This window comes from Vespa velutina, chromosome 1, assembly GCF_912470025.1.
Source record: "Vespa velutina chromosome 1, iVesVel2.1, whole genome shotgun sequence".
NCBI lineage: Eukaryota > Metazoa > Arthropoda > Insecta > Hymenoptera > Vespidae > Vespa > Vespa velutina.
The window spans coordinates 10,927,811-10,947,930 of record NC_062188.1 but is presented as its reverse complement, the minus strand read 5'-3'; the positions used below and the strand labels follow the sequence as shown (position 1 = coordinate 10,947,930).

General features: G+C 28.1%; 4 protein-coding genes across 13 annotated transcripts; 2 read left to right on the top strand and 2 right to left on the bottom strand.

Moving 5' to 3' along the window:
- The first annotated feature begins 230 nt into the window (after positions 1 to 230).
- Positions 231 to 5,874, top strand: LOC124955819 (RAD50-interacting protein 1). 3 transcript variants are annotated; one of them, XM_047510803.1, is made up of 13 exons: positions 233 to 716; positions 796 to 1,034; positions 1,106 to 1,279; positions 1,351 to 1,485; positions 1,565 to 1,826; positions 1,966 to 2,191; positions 2,284 to 2,449; positions 2,526 to 2,691; positions 2,765 to 2,985; positions 3,081 to 3,246; positions 3,327 to 3,460; positions 3,549 to 3,657; positions 3,936 to 5,874. In XM_047510803.1, the coding sequence occupies exons 1-13, from the start codon at positions 591 to 593 to the stop codon at positions 3,942 to 3,944; spliced, it is 2,133 nt and encodes a 710-aa protein (XP_047366759.1). In that variant the 5' UTR covers positions 233 to 590; the 3' UTR covers positions 3,945 to 5,874. The 3 variants fall into 3 exon arrangements, 2 of the variants coding, with proteins under 2 accessions (XP_047366759.1, XP_047366769.1); XM_047510813.1 differs by having other exon boundaries at positions 234 to 716; positions 3,939 to 5,872; XR_007102982.1 differs by lacking the exon at positions 3,936 to 5,874 and having other exon boundaries at positions 231 to 716; positions 3,310 to 3,460; positions 3,549 to 3,564.
- LOC124955799 (WD repeat-containing protein 81) lies at positions 3,270 to 13,149 on the bottom strand. 5 transcript variants are annotated; one of them, XM_047510776.1, is made up of 23 exons: positions 12,153 to 13,114; positions 11,264 to 12,033; positions 11,028 to 11,187; positions 10,665 to 10,920; positions 10,423 to 10,585; positions 9,927 to 10,340; positions 9,664 to 9,864; positions 9,414 to 9,559; positions 9,152 to 9,336; positions 8,639 to 9,037; positions 8,463 to 8,551; positions 7,976 to 8,394; positions 7,585 to 7,878; positions 7,348 to 7,511; positions 6,571 to 7,260; positions 6,305 to 6,480; positions 5,928 to 6,226; positions 5,665 to 5,839; positions 5,007 to 5,594; positions 4,649 to 4,942; positions 4,424 to 4,573; positions 4,226 to 4,332; positions 3,270 to 4,143 (listed from the first exon to the last, which is right to left on the bottom strand). In XM_047510776.1, exons 2-23 carry the CDS (start codon positions 11,483 to 11,485, stop codon positions 3,897 to 3,899), a joined length of 5,838 nt encoding a protein of 1,945 aa, XP_047366732.1. In that variant the 5' UTR covers positions 11,486 to 12,033; positions 12,153 to 13,114; the 3' UTR covers positions 3,270 to 3,896. The 5 variants fall into 5 exon arrangements, with proteins under 5 accessions (XP_047366732.1, XP_047366712.1, XP_047366721.1 ...); XM_047510756.1 differs by having other exon boundaries at positions 8,463 to 9,037; XM_047510765.1 differs by having other exon boundaries at positions 3,270 to 4,128; positions 8,463 to 9,037; positions 12,153 to 13,104.
- On the top strand, positions 12,690 to 17,158 carry LOC124955870. 4 transcript variants are annotated; one of them, XM_047510948.1, is made up of 4 exons: positions 12,690 to 13,165; positions 13,340 to 13,381; positions 15,163 to 15,303; positions 15,652 to 17,157. In XM_047510948.1, exons 3-4 carry the CDS (start codon positions 15,163 to 15,165, stop codon positions 15,946 to 15,948), a joined length of 438 nt encoding a protein of 145 aa, XP_047366904.1. In that variant the 5' UTR covers positions 12,690 to 13,165; positions 13,340 to 13,381; the 3' UTR covers positions 15,949 to 17,157. The 4 variants fall into 4 exon arrangements, with proteins under 4 accessions (XP_047366904.1, XP_047366884.1, XP_047366894.1 ...); XM_047510928.1 differs by having other exon boundaries at positions 12,690 to 13,381; XM_047510938.1 differs by lacking the exons at positions 12,690 to 13,165; positions 13,340 to 13,381 and adding an exon at positions 13,409 to 13,756 and having other exon boundaries at positions 15,652 to 17,158.
- Positions 16,538 to 19,649, bottom strand: LOC124955825 (NEDD8-activating enzyme E1 regulatory subunit). Its single transcript, XM_047510833.1, has 8 exons — positions 18,986 to 19,649; positions 18,603 to 18,767; positions 18,346 to 18,528; positions 17,758 to 18,253; positions 17,536 to 17,669; positions 17,245 to 17,447; positions 16,978 to 17,114; positions 16,538 to 16,905 (listed from the first exon to the last, which is right to left on the bottom strand). Exons 1-8 carry the CDS (start codon positions 19,051 to 19,053, stop codon positions 16,675 to 16,677), a joined length of 1,617 nt encoding a protein of 538 aa, XP_047366789.1. The 5' UTR covers positions 19,054 to 19,649; the 3' UTR covers positions 16,538 to 16,674.
- Positions 19,650 to 20,120: the final 471 nt, after the last annotated feature.

The window sequence follows — 20,120 nt, the reverse complement described above, 5'->3', positions numbered from 1 at the left end:
AAAGATTGAATGAAAGATGAAAATAAAACGTCAATTCTATTGGTTGAGTAGCCATAATGAATCATCTACTCTGTTTAGACCCGTTCTATATTGTCGACCAGTTGCCAGTGACTCAGTTGATGAAAGACCAAAAACCAGCCGATCAAAGTCGACGACCAAACAAATGGTCCTTGCATTGCTTATGTTTTCATAGTCGACCAATTGGATATAAACCCATATATTCTCTTAAATCCAATTATTGTCGACAATTCCGGTCGCCAGTAACGGTTTAATAATATGCAACGGGCTTTATTTTTATGAGTAATTGTTTGTATACTATTAACATAAAATAGCTATCGACAAAAAAAATCCGTAGATTTACATATTTTATTTGTGAATTTTATCTATATCCTGAGTAGTTTTTTTTGTAAAATTATAATAAACTATGACAAATTGCTATTAAATGATAGATAATATAACCTTACTTTAACACAACAGAATTATTATTACAAGATATATAAGTTATAATTGTATAAATAATTAATTTAAAATAATTAATTTAATTTACAATTTGTAATTGTATAAAAATACACATATGGGCTATTATTATAATGGATATAAAACAGAAAATTATACAAAGATTCAACGAAGAAATGGGATCAAGTTTGAAAGGACTTGATAATATAAAACATTTTCATGAGTGGCTCCAAACAGAAAAAGATGAAATTGAAAAATCTGTATGCTTGAATTTGAACAATTAAATATGATCAACATATGTATATAAATAATGAATATATGTATATATTTTATTTGTAGTTATCCATGGCATCAAGTGAAGCCCCTTCAAAAGTCAAAGCAGCTGTACAGAATGTCGAGCATATTACTATGGAATTTGAAAAATTACAAATTTTTGCAATAGAAGTTCACAATAATATTCAAGAATCAATGCAAGAAAATAGTGAAAATTCAGAAGTACAAGAAGTTATTGATAAGATAGGTCAATTGGATAAATGCCTATCATATCTAAATTTTATAAAATGTATTGAGGATATCAGGTAATAATAGAGTATAAAAATAAAACTTACATGTACATTGATATAAAGTATACTTAAATACGTTATTTTAGTGATGAAATAGAAAATTCGTTGTTATCAGCTGATGATGAATCTGTTATCACATTATATACAAATCTTTCCGAAATTAGTTGTCAATTGCAATCATCGTCTTGTCACCATCTTGTAAATTATGTGAAAGAGACATTACATTTTTGGCATAATTTAATTAAAGAAAAATTATCAAAGTAAGTATCAGGAAATATAACATTTTCTTTTTAATTTATAGTAATAAATAATATAAATAATTTAATTATAGGGAATATAATGATGTGTTAAAAAGTTTGAAATGGCCTTTCTGTGGAACTAATGCAAACATAGTAATTACATCTTTACCTGAAACTATTACTAGATTTAAAATACTTACAGAATACCTATTACATCTACAACTACCGTATCCTTATCCTAATAAACATGATTTATTAATTACTTTACATTTCAATCTTATATTTGAAACCTTAACAAAATACTAGGGATGAAACTATAAAACCTGTAGTAACATCCGCTCTTCTGACTGATTTCGCATCTGTGTGCTTACCTATTACTCTACTAGTGCGCCCATTGAGGCAGAGATTTATTTATCATTTTACAGGTAGTAAATTGACAAATCGACAAGATAAACCAGAATGGTTTTTTACTCAGATACTTACATGGATCAAAGATCATGTTCAGTGGATACAAAAATTTGTTCAACCTGTAGCAAATTCTATTGGCTTCAATCATATAGATGTGAAGGTATATTATTCATAACATAACATATACATGTATATGCATGTATTCAAAATAATGTATAAAAATATACTTTTTATTACATTTATTATTGTAGATAACTGTAATTGATTAAATTAATTCTATTAACATACTTATATATTAGGCTGAATTTATGCGTGCTTTGGTACAATTGGCTGTTGAAAAATTGCATTCCGAATTAGCAATAGCACAGCACGATGATGCTTTATTTGCTCATTTAATAGATGAAGCTCTTGGATTTGAAAGAGAACTTAGAGAAACATTATTATATCCATCTTCTCAACCAGCTACTGTATTTGTATTAACACAAGCTCATATATTTGTAAAGTGGATTAATATGGAAAAAAAATGTGAGCAAAACTTACATTTACTTAAAATTTTATGTTAATCATCTAAGAAATTAAATATATTTAAAAATATATTTTATTTAACTATGCAACAGATGCCACAGAAAAAATGGATGCAATATTAAACTCAAACACAGCCTGGGAAATTTTATCAGGACCCGATGTAAATGACATGAAAGAAACAGAATGTGCCAACGCTTTTCTTACACTTTTAACAACAATCTCTGATAGATACAAACATTTACCTCAACCAGGACACAGGTACACACACATAATATTTAATATTTTTAGAAAAAAACGTATAGAATTCAGTAATATAAATAAAGTATTCATATAGATTACAGTTTCTTGAACTACAATTAGAATTAATTGATGATTGGAGAGTAAGATTATTACAATTATTACATGAAGATTGTGTAGATCCATTAGCATCTCTTATGCCACGTATACTCAATACATTACATTATGTTGCAAATGTTTTAGACGAATGGGGTGTAACTGTGGTATGTATACTAATAATTCAAATAAAATAGAATAGATCTATTTATTTATTAGAAAATGCTGTTACATGCATAGCACTTTTTGCAACTTCATTTCTTCAAAAAACAATTTGAAGCAATAGAATGCGCTACAGATGAAGGTAAAGATGTTACTGAACATATTGGAGAAATAGAAGGAACAATATTTGATGAAGCTGTAGCTTTATTACGAAGACTAGAAAAAGAGTTAGTTAATGAAATCAGTGATTCAGTAGCTTTGGATGTGAAAGCAAAAAGTAGACCTTATAGAACAGATAAGTTAGTTTCTAATTTTTAAAAAAACACAAATACATTATATGTACAGTTTCAGAAATCAGTAACATCTTATATATTATATATATATATTTTTTTAGATGGTTTGCAATGCAATCTGCAAAAGAAGTTGCTTCACTGTCAGTAACTCCTAGTGGTTGTCCCATGTTTCAAGAATTAGGTACAAGACTCCACGTATTACATGAAGCACTTGCTCTACCATTATTTCATCAAGCTTGGAAACAATTAGCTTTTCAATTTGATCAGGTATGAATATTGTAGCATAAATATCCATTTTAAAATAATTATATTTTTATCAGTAAATATAAGATGTATTCAATTTATAGTTTCTCTTAGAGGAGGTTGTCATGGTAAATCATTTTAACACAGGAGGTGCAGAACAATTACAATACGATATTTTTAGGAATTTGTTCCCTCTTTTTGGCCTATATATTAGCAAACCAGAATCGTTTTTCCCATTGTAAGTTTTCTCGTGAATTATAGATACGTAAAAAATATATATATATATACATGTAGAAATAATTAAACAAAGAACTAATTATTTTCAGAATTAAGGAGGCTTGTGTTTTACTTAACATATTGATGGGATCTGCAATGTTACTTCTGGATGCACTCAACACAAGTGATGAAGATACAGCAAAGGAAATACTCGCAGATGTTGGTATTCATAAAATGTCTTCTGATGTAGCTATAAAAATAATTCAATCAAGAACAGATGTGATCTATGAATAATAAATATGTTTTATTTAATATCTTTTGTAAAAAGTATATTTGCTATATAGATCCAAATTTTTAATATCAATTTTTTTTTATATTTTTGCAACTTTGAGATTTATTCAGCCTTTCTTCTTATAGTTGGGTGTAATATCTCGACAATTGTATTTATGTTATTAAGATCAACACAATAACGTTATTCCTCCATTATCTGCACCTAGCAGCAATAATCGATTAAGAGGAAGTATGGAAATAGCAGTAAGGACTCCTTTAAAGGCATCGGATTTGAGCTTGGATGAAGAAAATGGAGCATTTATATCTACAGATGTATAAACACCTATCCGATTTGCTGTTGTTCCTATTACCAACCCTCGTTCATAAGTTGCCATGCAATGAACTGGTTCAGTAGTGCCTCTAAAAACGTAAAAACTTATATTTAATAATATATGATACTATATTCTATTTTAATATATTTTTGGAATTTCTATAATATTGAAATGTATATATTTACTTCATGTGAAACTTTAGTTTACCATCCATCGCACTCCACACTGCAATAGTTTGGTCTAATGAAGAACTTATAATAGTTGTTTCATTCACAGCTTGCAATTGCAATATCTATAATAAAACGACATATTAAAAATATAAAAAATTAATATAATAGAATTTTTGTATATTATATTGATGAGAATGTATTATAAAACGATACCTCACACTCATGTCCTTTCCAAGATGCTATGATAAGACCAGTTCTAATATCTAAAATAGTTAAAAACCCAGATGCTTGACCTAATGCAATCCAATGGCCACTAGGTGCAACTGCGATACATCTGATCAAACCAGTAGGATTTGTCAACACCTAATATTTAAAATGATATATATATATATATAGTAAAAAAATATTTGTATATGATTGTGTCATCACAACACTAACTTTCATTTCATTAACATATTGGAATGTTCTACAATCAATAACTCTTAAAGTAATATCAGTCGTTCCAACAAACAAATTAGTTGATGGAGAAGGACCTGCAGCTAAAGTATTTATAGGTGCTAATCGATTATTTTCTGGACATCCTAATAAAGAACCCATGAAAGGATCCCAACAATGAATGACTCCATCACAAGTAATTGCATATCGTAGAGATTCTAGGAATGTTAATGCAAGAATAGATTTCTTGTGACCAGTATACGTGTATTGACATGATGAAACAGTACTTCCATCACCCTACATAAAAAATTCATATAAAATTAACAAGTATGAAATATATTAAATAAATGAATGCACTTGCCTGACTTCTTAAACTCCATAATTTAACAGTTTTATCTCTGCTTCCACTCATAAAACTATTTTCATTATCTAAAACATATAAGCATCTAATACTATTATTGTGTCCACCAAAACTTTGAAGTTTTATCTGCTTTATGTTGAATGCTGTTTCTTTGTCAGGTCTTCCAATTTCATGTTCCCAATATGCTAACCAATTTCCACGTAACTGTCTCCCACTAGATAAAGAATAAATTTCCTTATTTGGACAAATAACTGTGTCAGCTGTTGATTGAGATCGACTGTCATCTTTCTGTATTTCAAACCTATTTCCTATCACAGATATATTCCCAAAACTATTTACATCCTTGTTCAAAAATTCCATGTTTTCTGAAATACTGTAATCTACTAGGCATGATGCACTATATTGCTCTGTACCCACATTAGGTGAAGATAATCGTGTTTGTTGTTCATATTCATGGCAAAGATTACGTATGTGCTGATGATTTTTAAGTATTTGTTCTATCGCTTCACCACTCATACATTTGTAGAACAGCATGTATGCTTTATGTGCAAACTCTGTAGTAAATACTTCTTTTAACTCTTCAAATGCCTAAAAATACATTAAAGAATAACACAATTTATACTTGGCTTTGAGAAATGGAAAATATTTATATAATTACTTTATTTCTCTGAGGATCCGATATATTTGAATTTTCTACAACTGGTGGAGAATATGATTCAGCATTTTCTACACTAAAACCATCCCATATCAGAGGAGAACCAGAAGAACAAGTTTCAATTATATTCCAGTCTTGGATATTACAATGACTTGTACCTTCATTAGAAACTTTTATTCTAAGCATACCGAAAATGCATATGATAATTTGTTAAAATTTTAGTTCTTGTATTACTAATAAAAATTAAAAAAGATAAAATATTTTACCTCACGCCACTATCGCTTACGTGGCAACAACTTGAATCTTTTATTCCAAGATCATCTGACAGACATTCTATCTTACTATTTTGATTAAATGATTTATCAAATGCAAGGAAAAATCGTTGTATTGGAACTGCTAAGTGGTTTTTCGTAACAGCACTACCTAATCTCAAGCTTAGCATGATCATAGCTTCTAAACATTTATCAGCTAAAGCTGTACGAGCAACAATTCCATTAGGAAAAGTAAATCTCGTAGTAGATAATATACGAACAGTAGGATGCAAAATTGCCTTAATAATGGATTCCTATATTTTAACATAAAAAATAATATAATTACGTAATAATACATCCCATTCTTAATTACATCATAGAATATACTTTACATGAAGCGCGTCCATTAAGACAGAATCGCTTAAGTATTGTGTGATATGATTAAGTAAGGCTAAACAAGAAAGTAGTCCACCTTCCAAACTTTGTGTCAATTTTCTTTTACATAATGTTAAAAGTTCTGCCATATGTGCAAAATATTGTAGAAGTATAATCTGTTCTCCATATAATCCTGTCAAAAGAAAATGTTTCGATTAATTAGTATATTAATTTAATTATTATTGATGTAACCTATTTTATTGCAATATGTTTGTATACAAACCTGCAATAGCAGTTAAACAGTCTAATACTTTGGCAGCATTATGATCACCTACTAAAATCTTTTTATTCCAATCCATTCCTTGAACTGATGTTATGATAACTTCATTTGAAGGTGTTAAGTTTTCTTTGCCAGCATAACATAAAGTAAGCATTCTTAATAGATTTCGTGATAAATACCGAGCTGTAAGAACAGGTCCAAGACGATGAGACAACCATATTACGGACTCTGCACTTATTTCTGATACTGTACATTCATTTGGTGCAGATCTTTGATATGCCTGATCATACTCATTATCAGTATTATCTAACACTGCTGCATTAGACTTATCATCTGTGGGTTGAAGTATAGGATTTTGTTCTTCAAGATATGTATTACAAGCATTGTCAGAAGTATTACTTTCAAAATGTATAACCCCAGATATTTCATTATAAGGAATATCTTCATTGGAAGTTTTACTTCCAACATCACATCCTATGCTATTAACTTCTATCATAAGCTTTCCACTTCCTGAATGTTTTGGTATTGGAATTGTTGGTGATTTAGTTGAACTAGGTGGTGATACTTTGTTATCTTCTTCATTCAAATCATCATTAAGATTCAAATTTAGATCTATATGTAAATCAACATTATACGAACGATTGATACTCAGAAAATTCCATGCATTTCCTTCTGTTTCCATAGCAAATACTTCTATAAAATAATTCAATATTTTTACATTTCATATCATCATTAATAGAATACAAACTGATAATTAAATAAATATTAAAGAACAAATACCTTCAACATCATTATCATTTGCAGATTTTATTTGAGAGGAGTAATCATTGGTTGCAGGTGCAGATGAAGATGATATATTATGTTCTGAATCTGCAGAAGAATCTTCATCTAAAGGTGATAGAACACCTTCAATATCACCACATGTTCCACTTAGATCACAACTCCTTTATAAATATTTTTATAATTAATTAAATTTGTATCATTTCAGTAAACTTAAAAAAATAATTAAATACTTACTTCAAATTTCCTGTTCTATGCACACTTATACATGATCCTTGAACATAGTCTCGATAACCCCCTACTGCTTCCACAAGTGGTGTAATGAAATTTTCTAAGAAACGCCGCAATCCTAATCTGACCATAAGTATTAGTAAAAAACTTCTATGATATAATAATGTTGTTCGAAATTTCGCAAGTGTTCCAGCATGTAGTATATCTGCATGTAATGAACAATCCATAACAGAACCATTTTCATACAATTTCATTATAGGTAAAAGAAACATATCTGCTGTTTCTTTTGGACCCAATGCCCTGGAATATATGTACATATAAAATATAGTATACAATTTTTATCAATTTATACATTATGGAAAATATTGAACTACTAATTTACAGAAATTACACTTACTTAGCAATTGGATCGAAAAGATGCCAAGTAGCCAAGACTGCACTGTATGGTTCTTTTATAAGTTGCTGTATATGAGGTACTATTAATTGTAAACTACCTTCTTTAGCAGCACCAATATGTGGTAATAATTGTTCTAATTCTCTTGCTATTGCTTTCACTTTACATTCACTAATTTTACAAAGATATCTTATTTTTGTCTTAGTTACAAAATCTGTATCTTCAAATTTTAATACAAAGTTTAGTTCACGAACTAAACTATTGTATTCTTGTATCATCTCAACTATATTATACAAATATTGGCAATATTTAGAAAATGGGAATAGGCTACCAGAAAGTATAGGCTGCAAAAATTGATGAGCAGATGGTGGTGGCAAACCCATATGTGTAATAGTTGGATAACGAAAGGACATCTCATTTATCTAAATAAAAATTATACATAAAATGTAATATTACTGAAAAAAATTAAATAAAATTTTTTAATACTCACTTCTGTACTTTCTACGTTATAGCTTTTTGGTACAACATCAACTTGTAGAAGTAAAGCTACAGCATTTCTTATGCATTTTGGTAAGCTATCTGCAGATAATTTTATAACATTTAAACATGCACTTAATCTTCGTGCAAAAGATAATTTTTCAATATTCCATGTAGCTCGAAATTTACCAGAAAGAAATATTTCAACAATTAAGCAGCCTAAAATTTGTTGTTCCTTTATACGACCACTGGCTACAATTTGCTTAAAATTTATAGACAAATCTTGTGAGCCTATTATAGGTTTGTAAACTTTATGACTGGTTTTGTTTATAAAGGTATGCATTATTTCTACATGCTGTATGGCTGCAATAGGATTGTAATCCTTTGGAAGGATTATTATTTGGTTTGAAGTTTTGTCTGATTTAGTATTATCTTCTACTGTAAGAAGAGAACCTCGGGAACGGCTTAAAAATCGACTTAAAGCTAGAGGTGAAGATCGGGATGTATTTGATATTGTTATTGGCAATTCTTCTTCTTCTAATCCAGAGCTATGACCTTCATCATCACTAGTTTTACCTCCAGATGAATCTGTTTTTATAAATGTTATACATTATATAATATATTATTGTGTATGCGTGTATATGCGTGTATAATTATAAAGATGAAACTACTTATTAAAACATCTGAAAAATAAAAACTTACTTTTACTAGTCAATAAAGATGAACGTAAACGGGGAGGTACTTTTCCCCAATATGGAGATGGCATAATTTTTTGTGGATGAGGTTGAGTAAAAAGTTGCACGATACCAGAATTTGTCAAAGTTGTATGATTATCAACAAGTTGTAAACAAACGTTCTTTGATTTTACCGCTGCAGAACCAGATAATCTATTGAAATATATATGTTATTTACTGAATGTCTCGTAATACATAGAATGATTATAAAAATATAAAGATATTTTTACTTATAACCAAATGTTAGATCTATCCAATGATGTAATCTCTCTGATACATAAAAACTTTCCAAAGCTTCCCTATGTTTTTGGATAAAGTCTTCAGGAGAAGTTGCCCAAGCTGGTATTTCTAAATCTGGTAAATCTTCATGAATGGACTGTAAAAGATAATCATGTTCATAAAATAATGACATAATTATATTTATTTGATACTCGTTCAAATATTGGACGAGTTGAAAAGTTAAGCTCTTTTTAAATTTACCTTAAAAACACTTGCATCAATAAAAAATTGAGGAATACACTCATCTGGACTCCAATCATGTAGTCTTTGAATTGATGCAGGATATTCTCCTGGTACCCATAATGGTCGTACGTGTTTACAAAGAACAGATTTATCGTAACGACGGGACAGGTATACATAATATGTGATTTCCGACAGTACATCCGATACATGATGTCCTACCTAAAAAATGTATATTTTCATTTATCTTCTACTAAAAAAATCAATATTTATATCTTCTTTACCTCAGTGGATTGTGAATCAAATGTAAGATCTAATTGCCTATCTCCTTTGTTTAATCGAAACTTCGATTTGGTTAAATCTCTCCAAATGCCACCGCATCTTGATGTAAAATCTGTTACCCAAGGCATTACATGGTGACAACTAGGATCACCATATTTTCTACCTGCCAGATTGTTAAGAGCAGTTAAATAGTCAAAGTTGCTGATGTAGTTATACACCCACATTTCACATAACTTCTCAATACTCTCATTTATACCAAATTCGGGACTACCATATTGTATATTTTTATATAAATTTAAATCACGCTTTTTATTATACAAATTGTGATTTTTTTCTTTAGTCATTTGAGTAGTAATAAAATTTATACAATCTAGTTTAGGTTTAAAATAGATATTATCACTTAACTTTGGTAGTACCTATACATATATAAAATTAATTATTGTTTCTATAAAATAGTTTTTAATAAATGTACACTGAATAAAAATATAAATATTTCACCTGAATAGTAAAATTTTCCATAAGCAAAATATCACTAAGTGTCACTTCACCTAATACTAATCCAAGATCATGCAAATCTCTAGATAATCTTAATAGTTGATAAATTAAAAACAGTGGTTTTCCATGACTTGTACTCAAAGCTGCTGGACTATACATTACACATCTATAATTTACATTAGATTATATTATAATTGTATTATTTTTGCATTAAATTATATAAGCATTCTTATATAAATACTTACTCTCGCAAAGAATATTTTGCAGTTTGCTCATAAAAAATTATAAAAGCAATAGTTGTTTCGATAGCAAAAAGTGCTGGAAGAAGATTGCAATGAGATTCAGTTGTTAGGCCAGATGATACTGAGTAAACTACCCTATCTTGTACATGTACTATACTGCAACCATATACCCTTGCTATTACTTCCTGCATAATAGCTACATCAGATGTATTAGCAGTTACAATAGATTGTTCTTTCTGTTCAATAGTACTCCATGGATCTGCTCAAAAATAGAAATCATTATCCTTAAAATCTTTGTAAACAAAATATCAAAATAATAATCATAGACCAAATATATTGAAAAAAGTTTAATTTTAAAAAACATACTATAATATTTTTTGTAAGATTCTTTCCACAAATTGCGATAATTGGTTTCTGAAAGATAATGTAACAACTGTGAAAATGTCAGTTCTGTTTGAGTTTTGGTATTAATAGTACGTCTTCCTCTAGGTAGAGGAATAGCATTTTTATGCTGCTTTATATAGACCTAAAATTGAAATAAACACTTAAATTTGTTCAAACAAATATATATGTAGTAGTAAAAAATAAGTTAATAAAAATACTTTTGCATAAATTCTTGTCCAATCGGATCCCAGTTCTTCTAATGTAGGTTGTGCTGCAATTTCATCTGCTGTAAGTTTATCATGGGTGATAAACGATATTGGTCCAACAATAAAAAAACTTGCCAACCAATTTCGATGTACTGTCAAACTAATTCTGTCATCTATAACTTTCATATATTTTATTGGCACATCAAATTCTGTCTTAATAACCTCCATTTCCATTATTCTTATAGTACAAATATCATTTCACTCATTTTTGTATTATCCATCCATCATAAATTATTATTTCCTTTATTTTTACTGTCCTTATGTAAAAATATACAATTCACATTTTTATTTACTAATGTTTTTAGAGGATCGATCTAATGTCAAAGACAGCTGATCGTGAGAAAAAATTGTAATCGTTCAAACTTATACTTTGTGAAATCTTTTATGGTTTATGGACGATTACATTCATTTTCGATCTTCTGTATTTGAATAATTATATATCAATCGATTTTATTATCGATGGATACACTATGAAACGAAATGAATGAGAATTAATGTTTATACTGTATACATAAGAAAGTTTTCAGAGGACTGCCACACTACAAAAAATCAGTCATGGGTCAATAGAACAAAGAAAAGACTGAATATAGACTACATTTAAAAAAAAAATTGTAAAGGACCGATAATATTTAAACAGTCGTGTTGCTCCCTGTTTTGTTTTATCTCTCGAGAACAATTGTAATAATTTTTCGACAATTAATTGGTAGAACAGGATCAAGATCCTGTTAAAAAAATAAAGATTCAATAACTGTTCATCATAAACATTTATTATCCAATAAAAAATTAAATGGAAATAATTATTTCAATATTTTTATTATAAAGTTGATTAATAACAACGTACCGTCCAAGAATAATATAAATAGTTGAAAGTTTGCTTTACTTGATTAATAATCAAAATTATGAGCAACAAATAATTTAAAGTCAAATTTATCTTTATAGATGATACATGACAATTTCTGATATCAAAAATTAGTTATTCACAGTACTTCAATAAATAAGCATCGTGTGACACTTCCAACAATTATTCAACACTTTAAACAGTCAGTATACTACACTATCATACATAAAAATAATAAAATAAAGAAATTAAAATTCAAATGCAACAATAAATCGTAATATTCTTTAACAGAATGAAGTATATGAACTATGTTTCTGATTGGTTATATAATGTTCCCCCGGTGGTCATGTATTTTATGAATTTTTTTGCCAGTAGCACTACAAATATATTACAACGCCAACATTGGTAGAAACTGGAATTATGTTCTTTCAAAACATATTCAGTAACGTATCTACAAAACACAATATCCCTTACTTTCTTTTTAAAGTTCGAATCTGTCATTGTCTCATATATATAGAACTTTCACGATTTAAGGTGCGGCATGGAATAGAGTGGAAAAATACAATATTCATTCAATACGTTAACGTGTACATCAAGCGAGCTTCGTTGCAATTCAATACAGTCCAAACTTTACTTCGTAATAATGTAACGTCAACGTAAAGGCGTTACGATTGAGATTCTATGCATTCCAAATATAAAATTTCATAAATCTAGATCATTTCACTGGTTATGAATTTAACGTTCAATGACCGCGTTCCTGAACATTTTAAATAAAAGAGCGGGAAATCTGAAAAATAGTATAGAGTAATCAAACTATTGCGCTCATGTATTACGTAGGGTAAAATAAAAAGAAAAAAATCCAAGATTTTTGCAATTGGAATTCTGTGATGTGTGGTATCCGATAGGTTGCACGATTCAGTGAAGAAATAATAAGAGTGAAGAAAACAGATTGATGAGAGCTTTTTACAATATTCTTATATAACAAGATGATTTTAAATGTAATGATAATAAAATAGGTAATAAATAAAAAAACAGATTGGAGGCGATTGATCTATATTTCTAATCGATGATCGCACGAAATCTAATGTAAAAAGAATTACTAATATTAATGATCTACGGTAAAAAGTTATAAACAAATGTTATGAATAATTCACATAATAATGAACTAATCTTTTCGAGTGAAAATGAAGTGTTTCAGGATTTTCTTCAAGCATACTTGGCATCCGCAACAGGTGAGACCAACTTATATTAAATATTTATTACTATTTAACTTCATATTTTATTTTTGAAAAATTGTGAATGATTTTTTTGTTAGAAAATATATCCTTCGATTAAAATAGTTTCATAATTCTAAAGCCAATAAAATTCTTATTATTCTTATAATGATTATACTGAACGTTTATAAAGTAATTTATCTGAATGTGTGTGTGATATATAACACACTACAAGGCCACCACAAAAAATTTACATATGCTAGACATTTACATAATATGTACATATATACTTTTACCACGAATGTTTCGTCGCGAACGCATCTTTACGACATAAAAAAACAATTGGTCCAATTGTTTTGAATCGAGCGTTTGACTTAGATGCAAAAACAGACGGTACAATTTTATTTACAATAACGTTATTGTAGACGCACAGTTTCCAAACGATTCTACATCGAGGAATTTTCCCTTTTGTCAACCAGTTAATCTCTAATTAATTTTTCATCCTTGGTTGACTGTTACACATTTATTAAAAAAAAATATTCTATATTACGGAAAGAATACACACATATACACATATTTATCTACATCTAATCTTATGCATATACATATGAAAAAACATACTTGATAAAGGAGTACTAGAGGTCGAGGCTGATAAGGATTAGATGACTTCTGACGGAGCGAGCACAACTAAAGAATTTTAGTTTTCGAATCACAACGATCACAATTTACAATTAACATATTTATTTGCATTCCTAGTGTTTTATATTTTATATATGAGTCTCTGTAAACGCTATCTTAAATTGACCTCAGATCATAAAAGAAATGAAAATTTGATAAAAAATGTGAACATCATTACGATGCTAATAGAAATGTTTTTAATATCGTCCAATGTTTACTTTTGCCACTCAATTAAATTATTAGGTGATTTGTAGACTATCTAAAGGATTTATCCAAATTATCGACCTTGTTTTTTATTAAAACGATATACATAGGTATGTAAAGCGATATAAAACTAAGGAAGATATCTATTGTGATTTATCCTATTTTGTGATTACATGTATATATATATTTGACAAAAATATGTATATATGTTTATACTCCAGAAAAAAATGATAAAAAACATCCAATGAATTATTAAAATTTATAGATCGATTAATATTTAACACTATTTATGTGATATAAATAATGAAATATAATATAATATAAAAAAAGTCTTATCATTCTTTTTCGAAGTGTAGATTCATTCTGTATACAGACAATAATAACATGTAAAAAAAAATACAAGAAAAATATGTAAAAACTACAAAAGAAAAGACACAAAATATAGCATCGAACAAAAAAAGATCGAATTCATTTTGACATCATTATAGAACTTAAAAATTAATATTGAATTATTGTCAACCTTTGAAGATTCTTATAGTTATAGCGAACGTAATAAGTTACCCAGTTATAAATTTTCGATAACATTGCAAAGTATCAATAATTTAGAGATGTATGCTAATGCATACTTATTCGCAGTATAGTAATACAATAAAAATATTGGAAATATTTGAAATCGTAAGGTTACGCGAATTGTTGGTGTTGGACATCATAATTTTAAGTATGCATATTTATATATATTTGTTTCCTGTTTTTAATTTCCTTTTCTTCTACTTTTTTTTATTTTGGTTTGAATATTTTCTATTATATGCGAAATTTATTTAATGGCGCATAAATTATATGGCGTATAATAATTATAATCAAACTTTTAAATCGACTTACAAATTGACTTCTTCGTTGGTACATAATTTTGTTAACAGATGATGACAATGTCGTCATCTAAAACTGGGTGGGATTACCCATACTTTGACCCAACTGAAATAATGACCTCGGTCTATCAACCAGCACCAATTCCAGAAGAAGAATTTCTTCCTCGAAAAAAACAAATACCAGATACCCACGTAATCCGATTTCCTTCTTTCAATTATGATTCTTAGAATATCGTTGGGAATTGCATTTTTGATCGATACTCCCGTAATATCGTCATTGAAAAAAAAATTTTTTTATACATTTTACTTGTTCTACTTTTGAATTGCAGCGTATCTTACAAAAAAATATCATTCAGCAATAGCTGAACAATAGTTTAGATGTCTTTTGTAAAAATCTATAAACTTATTAAGTCTATAAATCTATAAACAGATGTAAACACCGCTTTCAATCTCTCGCAAAAAAAATAAAGAATTTATATAAGATATATATCTAACAAATGGTTAAATGTTAACAAATATTTGCTTTTCTTTCACTTACAGATAAACAACAATAATTCGTCGATATTTGAAGAAATGAAAACGAATGTTCGAAGTACCAATGTAATGGAATTGAAAGAAGTGGATGTGATCGCACCGAAGAAGAATGTCGCAACGTTGACTGTTGTGCAACCAGGAAGTATACCATGTCAAAATAGTGGTTGCAGAAACTGGGGAACTCGTGGTGTACCTGAAAGTCCCTGGCATATACTTAAAACGATATTTCTTGTTTCTATTATTGTTACATTAATTATATGGGTAGTGATTTATGCGCTGCTAGCACAATATCATATATTCTGATGACAGCGTATCTTCAATGCATAAAGGAACAGAATAATTAAACCGTGCATGGACGAAATCATAATCGAATTGTTCTTTGTACGGAAAAGTACTTATTTTATACAGTCCAAAATAAATCAATCAGATGTATGTTTAGACTGTATATGTCGATAATTAGAAATAATTATTTTATGTACTTATGTACTCACATCAGAGTTATGTAATCACATAACTTATTTAATGTAGTTAGATTTTAATATAATACTCACCAATGATTTTGAAATATTAACTTTTTATAATTATTGCTATAAACAAAAGTATATCTTTGATATATAGAAATAATAATTAAATATGTTTTATTCCGGGTTAAATGATAACATATTAAAAAAGAAAATATTTTTCAGAAATATCTTTTTTAATAGAAATCTATTTTAATAGATTTCTCTCATGTGCTATAGGAGATTCCGTAAAATTATACATTTGTATTACTGTATATTTTACATATATGTTCTACACAAAAAATAATTAATGTAATTAGTTCTTGAAAGGAAATATAAAATTTTTATAAAAATTTTCTGCATATCTGGTGATAATAATTAAAGCATAAAGGTAACACTTAAACTACAAAATTGTATTCTTCAGCTAATACAGATGTTGTGTGTCTCTGTGTATAGATATATGTGAATATGTGTGTATATATATGTATATATGTATACATATATATATGCATGTTTAAAAAAATTGTTTCTAAAAAAAAAATGTACTAGAGTTTGATGTCACAGCGTCATAAATAAAAGTGTTATGAAGAGGTTTATACTGTTTTGTAATAAATTTGATAGTTTCTTGAGCAGCCAATCCACCTAAAAATGCAGATACTGAATGCAATTCAGCGCCACCAAATCGACAAAATTCGTGAACATAATCATCCTTTGCCAATGGTCCACATCCCCACTCACTCAACAATTTTGTAATACAAGTCTATAATATGATTAATATTGCATTTTCTCTTATAATGTATACACTATATAGAACTGACATAATATTACATACCTTTAATTTAACAATATCAGGCTCCACTTGATCATCAAATTCCCCTGGATATGAATTATATTCTGCTTGAAATTTCTCAACTCCTCTAAGTACAACATAATACACCATTAAACTCTCAGGATTCTCCAAACTTTGCACTAAAAAAGTATACATATAATGATTATATCTGATATGTATGTATAATATCCTCATATTCTATAAAAGTGATGTCTTAAGAGAGTCATTGATAATAACAATGAAAGTATATTTTTATTTTTTATTACCTACCTATATTATTGGTATCAATGATTTTAGGATCATATTCATCAGCTATACAAGTTCCTCTCTCTACATAAATATCTACAGCATATTTACAAAATAATTTTACATCTTTCTCAGATATTGAATCTGAAGATTTACCCAACTGTCGTAGTAACTGCAATGTGCGTCTCCACACTGCTTCTGCATCTGCTGATGCTTGCTTATGGTAACTAGAAGTAAATAAAACCATCGTTGATACCATTATCGTTACTCAAATATTCTAGAACAATACTATATAATATTCATTAAAAATCATACATTTGCTGTAGAATTATATATTTCTCTGTATCAGCTGTCATATCTGGCAGAGTTCCTTTTAGTGGTAACAAACCACAACCTTCATTGTCAATAAAATCTCTTACTGCTTTAGCAATGATCCAAAATGGACTGCTCTAAAATATATTATGCTGTCAGCTTAAGTTTTTTAATTCTAAAATTTAGATTAATAGTATGTTTCAAAGAACAATTTTTTAATAATACCTTTGCTGTTAAATTAATACAACATTCATCATTTAAAATATTTTTAATTCTATCAGGAACTTCGGTACAACCCACACATGTATTTACAGCTTTAATTGCTTCTTCAAAATTTTCTTCAGTATTTACTGTATCTTGTTCATCTTTTCTCATTCCTTTTCTTATCATTTCTCTCAAAAGTTGCTTATCTTTATAAGTCTTTGGCAAACTTCCATGATTCAAAATCCACTTTGATAAATATTTATATAAAATAACTACATATGGTATATGAGTATGATCTTTGAAGCTCAATGTGTCAAGGTCGATAGAGTCTAAGTGCTTTTTTAAGGTTCCAAAAGGTTTATCTAAACGTAAATCTGATGTTTCATTATCTGGATGTGTCTCTACTATAGTATGTTCTTTCACTTGAATTCGCATATAAGCAATGAAACCTATACTTCTACATACTATTAAAGGAATATTTAACTCCCAAAGTCGTCTTGACAAAAGGACTAAGCATCTAGAAAAATATATAGAAATTATATAATCAAAAAAGATGCTTTATTGAATTTTCAAGTACCTAATAAATTAATTCTTTAATAAAATACTTGCTTTTCTGTTAATGAAGTAGCAACTACTACTGTAAAGTTATTTAAAAAATCTGGACTATTATATAAAATCTGTTGTGGTTCTTCATCAATATAATCGCCTCGAACATCAGGATTTAATTCTAGTAACATCTGGGTCGCAACTTGAGCCCTAGATTTTCCAATGCTATCTGCCTCTAGAAAAAAGCTAAACAAATAGATATAATAAATAAATTAAAAAAAATAAAATTTAAATACACATTATATATATCTTTCTCATACTTTGCTCCAATATCTTCATTTGTTATCTTTTTTCCATCAACAATAGTAAATGCACCAATACCAGGAAGAACCAATGATTTTAAAATTTCTGTTCCCAATCCAGTAGCATTTATAAGACAAATATGTGCTGCTTCTAAATAAGCTTGACCATGATCTCCCCATAATCTAAAAATTTTATAGAACATACAATGAATTGAATATATGAAAATACTAAGGATAGGACATATACGATAATATAAATATATAACAAATATTATATGTGTACATGTATGTGTATGTGTATGTGTATGTGTATGTGCAAATATAGATATTCTAAGAACTTTGAATGAATAACGAAACAATTATTTATAGTTAATTACAATAAATTTATAGTTAATGAATACCTCAATTGTCGATCATATTTTCTATTTCGTTCCGACTGTTCGGGAGATTTAGGAGCTGGTGATGCCATAATGACGAATTCTTCAGTTTTTTCTCAGATTATTATCAATGCATATGAATACAATATTCATATATATTATAAAGAACCATAAGATTTTGAAAAATCCATTGAATTACCACATACACATACACTTTAATCTCAAAGCATTTGATAAAAAGTTGAAGAATTTAATAAGATCCTTATATAAATTTAACGTATTTTACACTCAGTATTTTAACTTATAAAAAGTTTATAAAAAGCGATCGAGGTTATGTTCGAAATATCTCTTGAAACTAATCCATAAACCAGATTTATAAACTATGACGCCATATTTATTATATACTTAATATCTATTTGTACAAAACAAAAAGATACATTTCTTTTATTGCTAATCGCGATAAACTACACGTAGCGACATCTTAAAGAGTCGCACATTCAAAAAGACTGTGGCGAAACACTAATCGTATTGCATGTATGTGCAAGATACTTCAGCTAGAGATTATATACAAATTTGTTATAGCTGCATTACAAGATTAATTACAAAAGAGGGCAACTAATAGAAAATACAAAATATAAATTAAGAAATAAATTGTATTTCTCCAATACACACACATATACACACAAACATATGATTAATATTTATTAATAGTGTTATATATATATACATATATATATGTGCTATACATATTTTGTACAAAAGTTTAGAAAAACTAATTCCGACTACATTCAATGAATATGTGTGTGTGTATAATGTATATATATAATATACATTATAAATAATGTACCTACAATAATTTCTACAAGCACTTTCTACTAAACTAGATGCTAATATTAAATCTCATAATAAAACACCATTATTTCATGAATACTTAACAGAGACATAGTTTATGATATACATATCATGTATGTATTTAATACAAGAATTTTTACAATATAGATACTAAAAGCATATCAGAATCGTTTTTTAAATGTGAAATATTTTTGTGCATTTTACCACAATAAATTAGTGGTACAAAATTTTATACATCATATTTACATTATATTAAAATGGATTTAATGTTGTTAATTTCTAATCGATGGTATGAATAAAATAATTA

Coding starts and splice junctions, on each gene's coding strand:
- LOC124955819 (XM_047510803.1), top strand. CDS start 591: ATGGATATAAAACAGAAAATTATACAAAGATTCAACGAAGAAATGGGA. Junction 717..795: donor AAGATGAAATTGAAAAATCT/GTATGCTTGAAT, acceptor TTTTATTTGTAG/TTATCCATGGCATCAAGTGA. Junction 2,450..2,525: donor TTACCTCAACCAGGACACAG/GTACACACACAT, acceptor GTATTCATATAG/ATTACAGTTTCTTGAACTAC.
- LOC124955799 (XM_047510756.1), bottom strand. CDS start 11,485: ATGGAAATGGAGGTTATTAAGACAGAATTTGATGTGCCAATAAAATAT. Junction 11,188..11,263: donor GGACAAGAATTTATGCAAAA/GTATTTTTATTA, acceptor TTTCAATTTTAG/GTCTATATAAAGCAGCATAA. Junction 4,144..4,225: donor AAACTAAAGTTTCACATGAA/GTAAATATATAC, acceptor ATTAAATATAAG/TTTTTACGTTTTTAGAGGCA.
- LOC124955870 (XM_047510928.1), top strand. CDS start 13,334: ATGAAGTGTTTCAGGATTTTCTTCAAGCATACTTGGCATCCGCAACAG. Junction 13,382..15,162: donor ATACTTGGCATCCGCAACAG/GTGAGACCAACT, acceptor TTTTGTTAACAG/ATGATGACAATGTCGTCATC. Junction 15,304..15,651: donor AACAAATACCAGATACCCAC/GTAATCCGATTT, acceptor TTTCACTTACAG/ATAAACAACAATAATTCGTC.
- LOC124955825 (XM_047510833.1), bottom strand. CDS start 19,053: ATGGCATCACCAGCTCCTAAATCTCCCGAACAGTCGGAACGAAATAGA. Junction 18,529..18,602: donor AATGAAGATATTGGAGCAAA/GTATGAGAAAGA, acceptor CTATTTGTTTAG/CTTTTTTCTAGAGGCAGATA. Junction 16,906..16,977: donor CTGATATTGTTAAATTAAAG/GTATGTAATATT, acceptor ATCATATTATAG/ACTTGTATTACAAAATTGTT.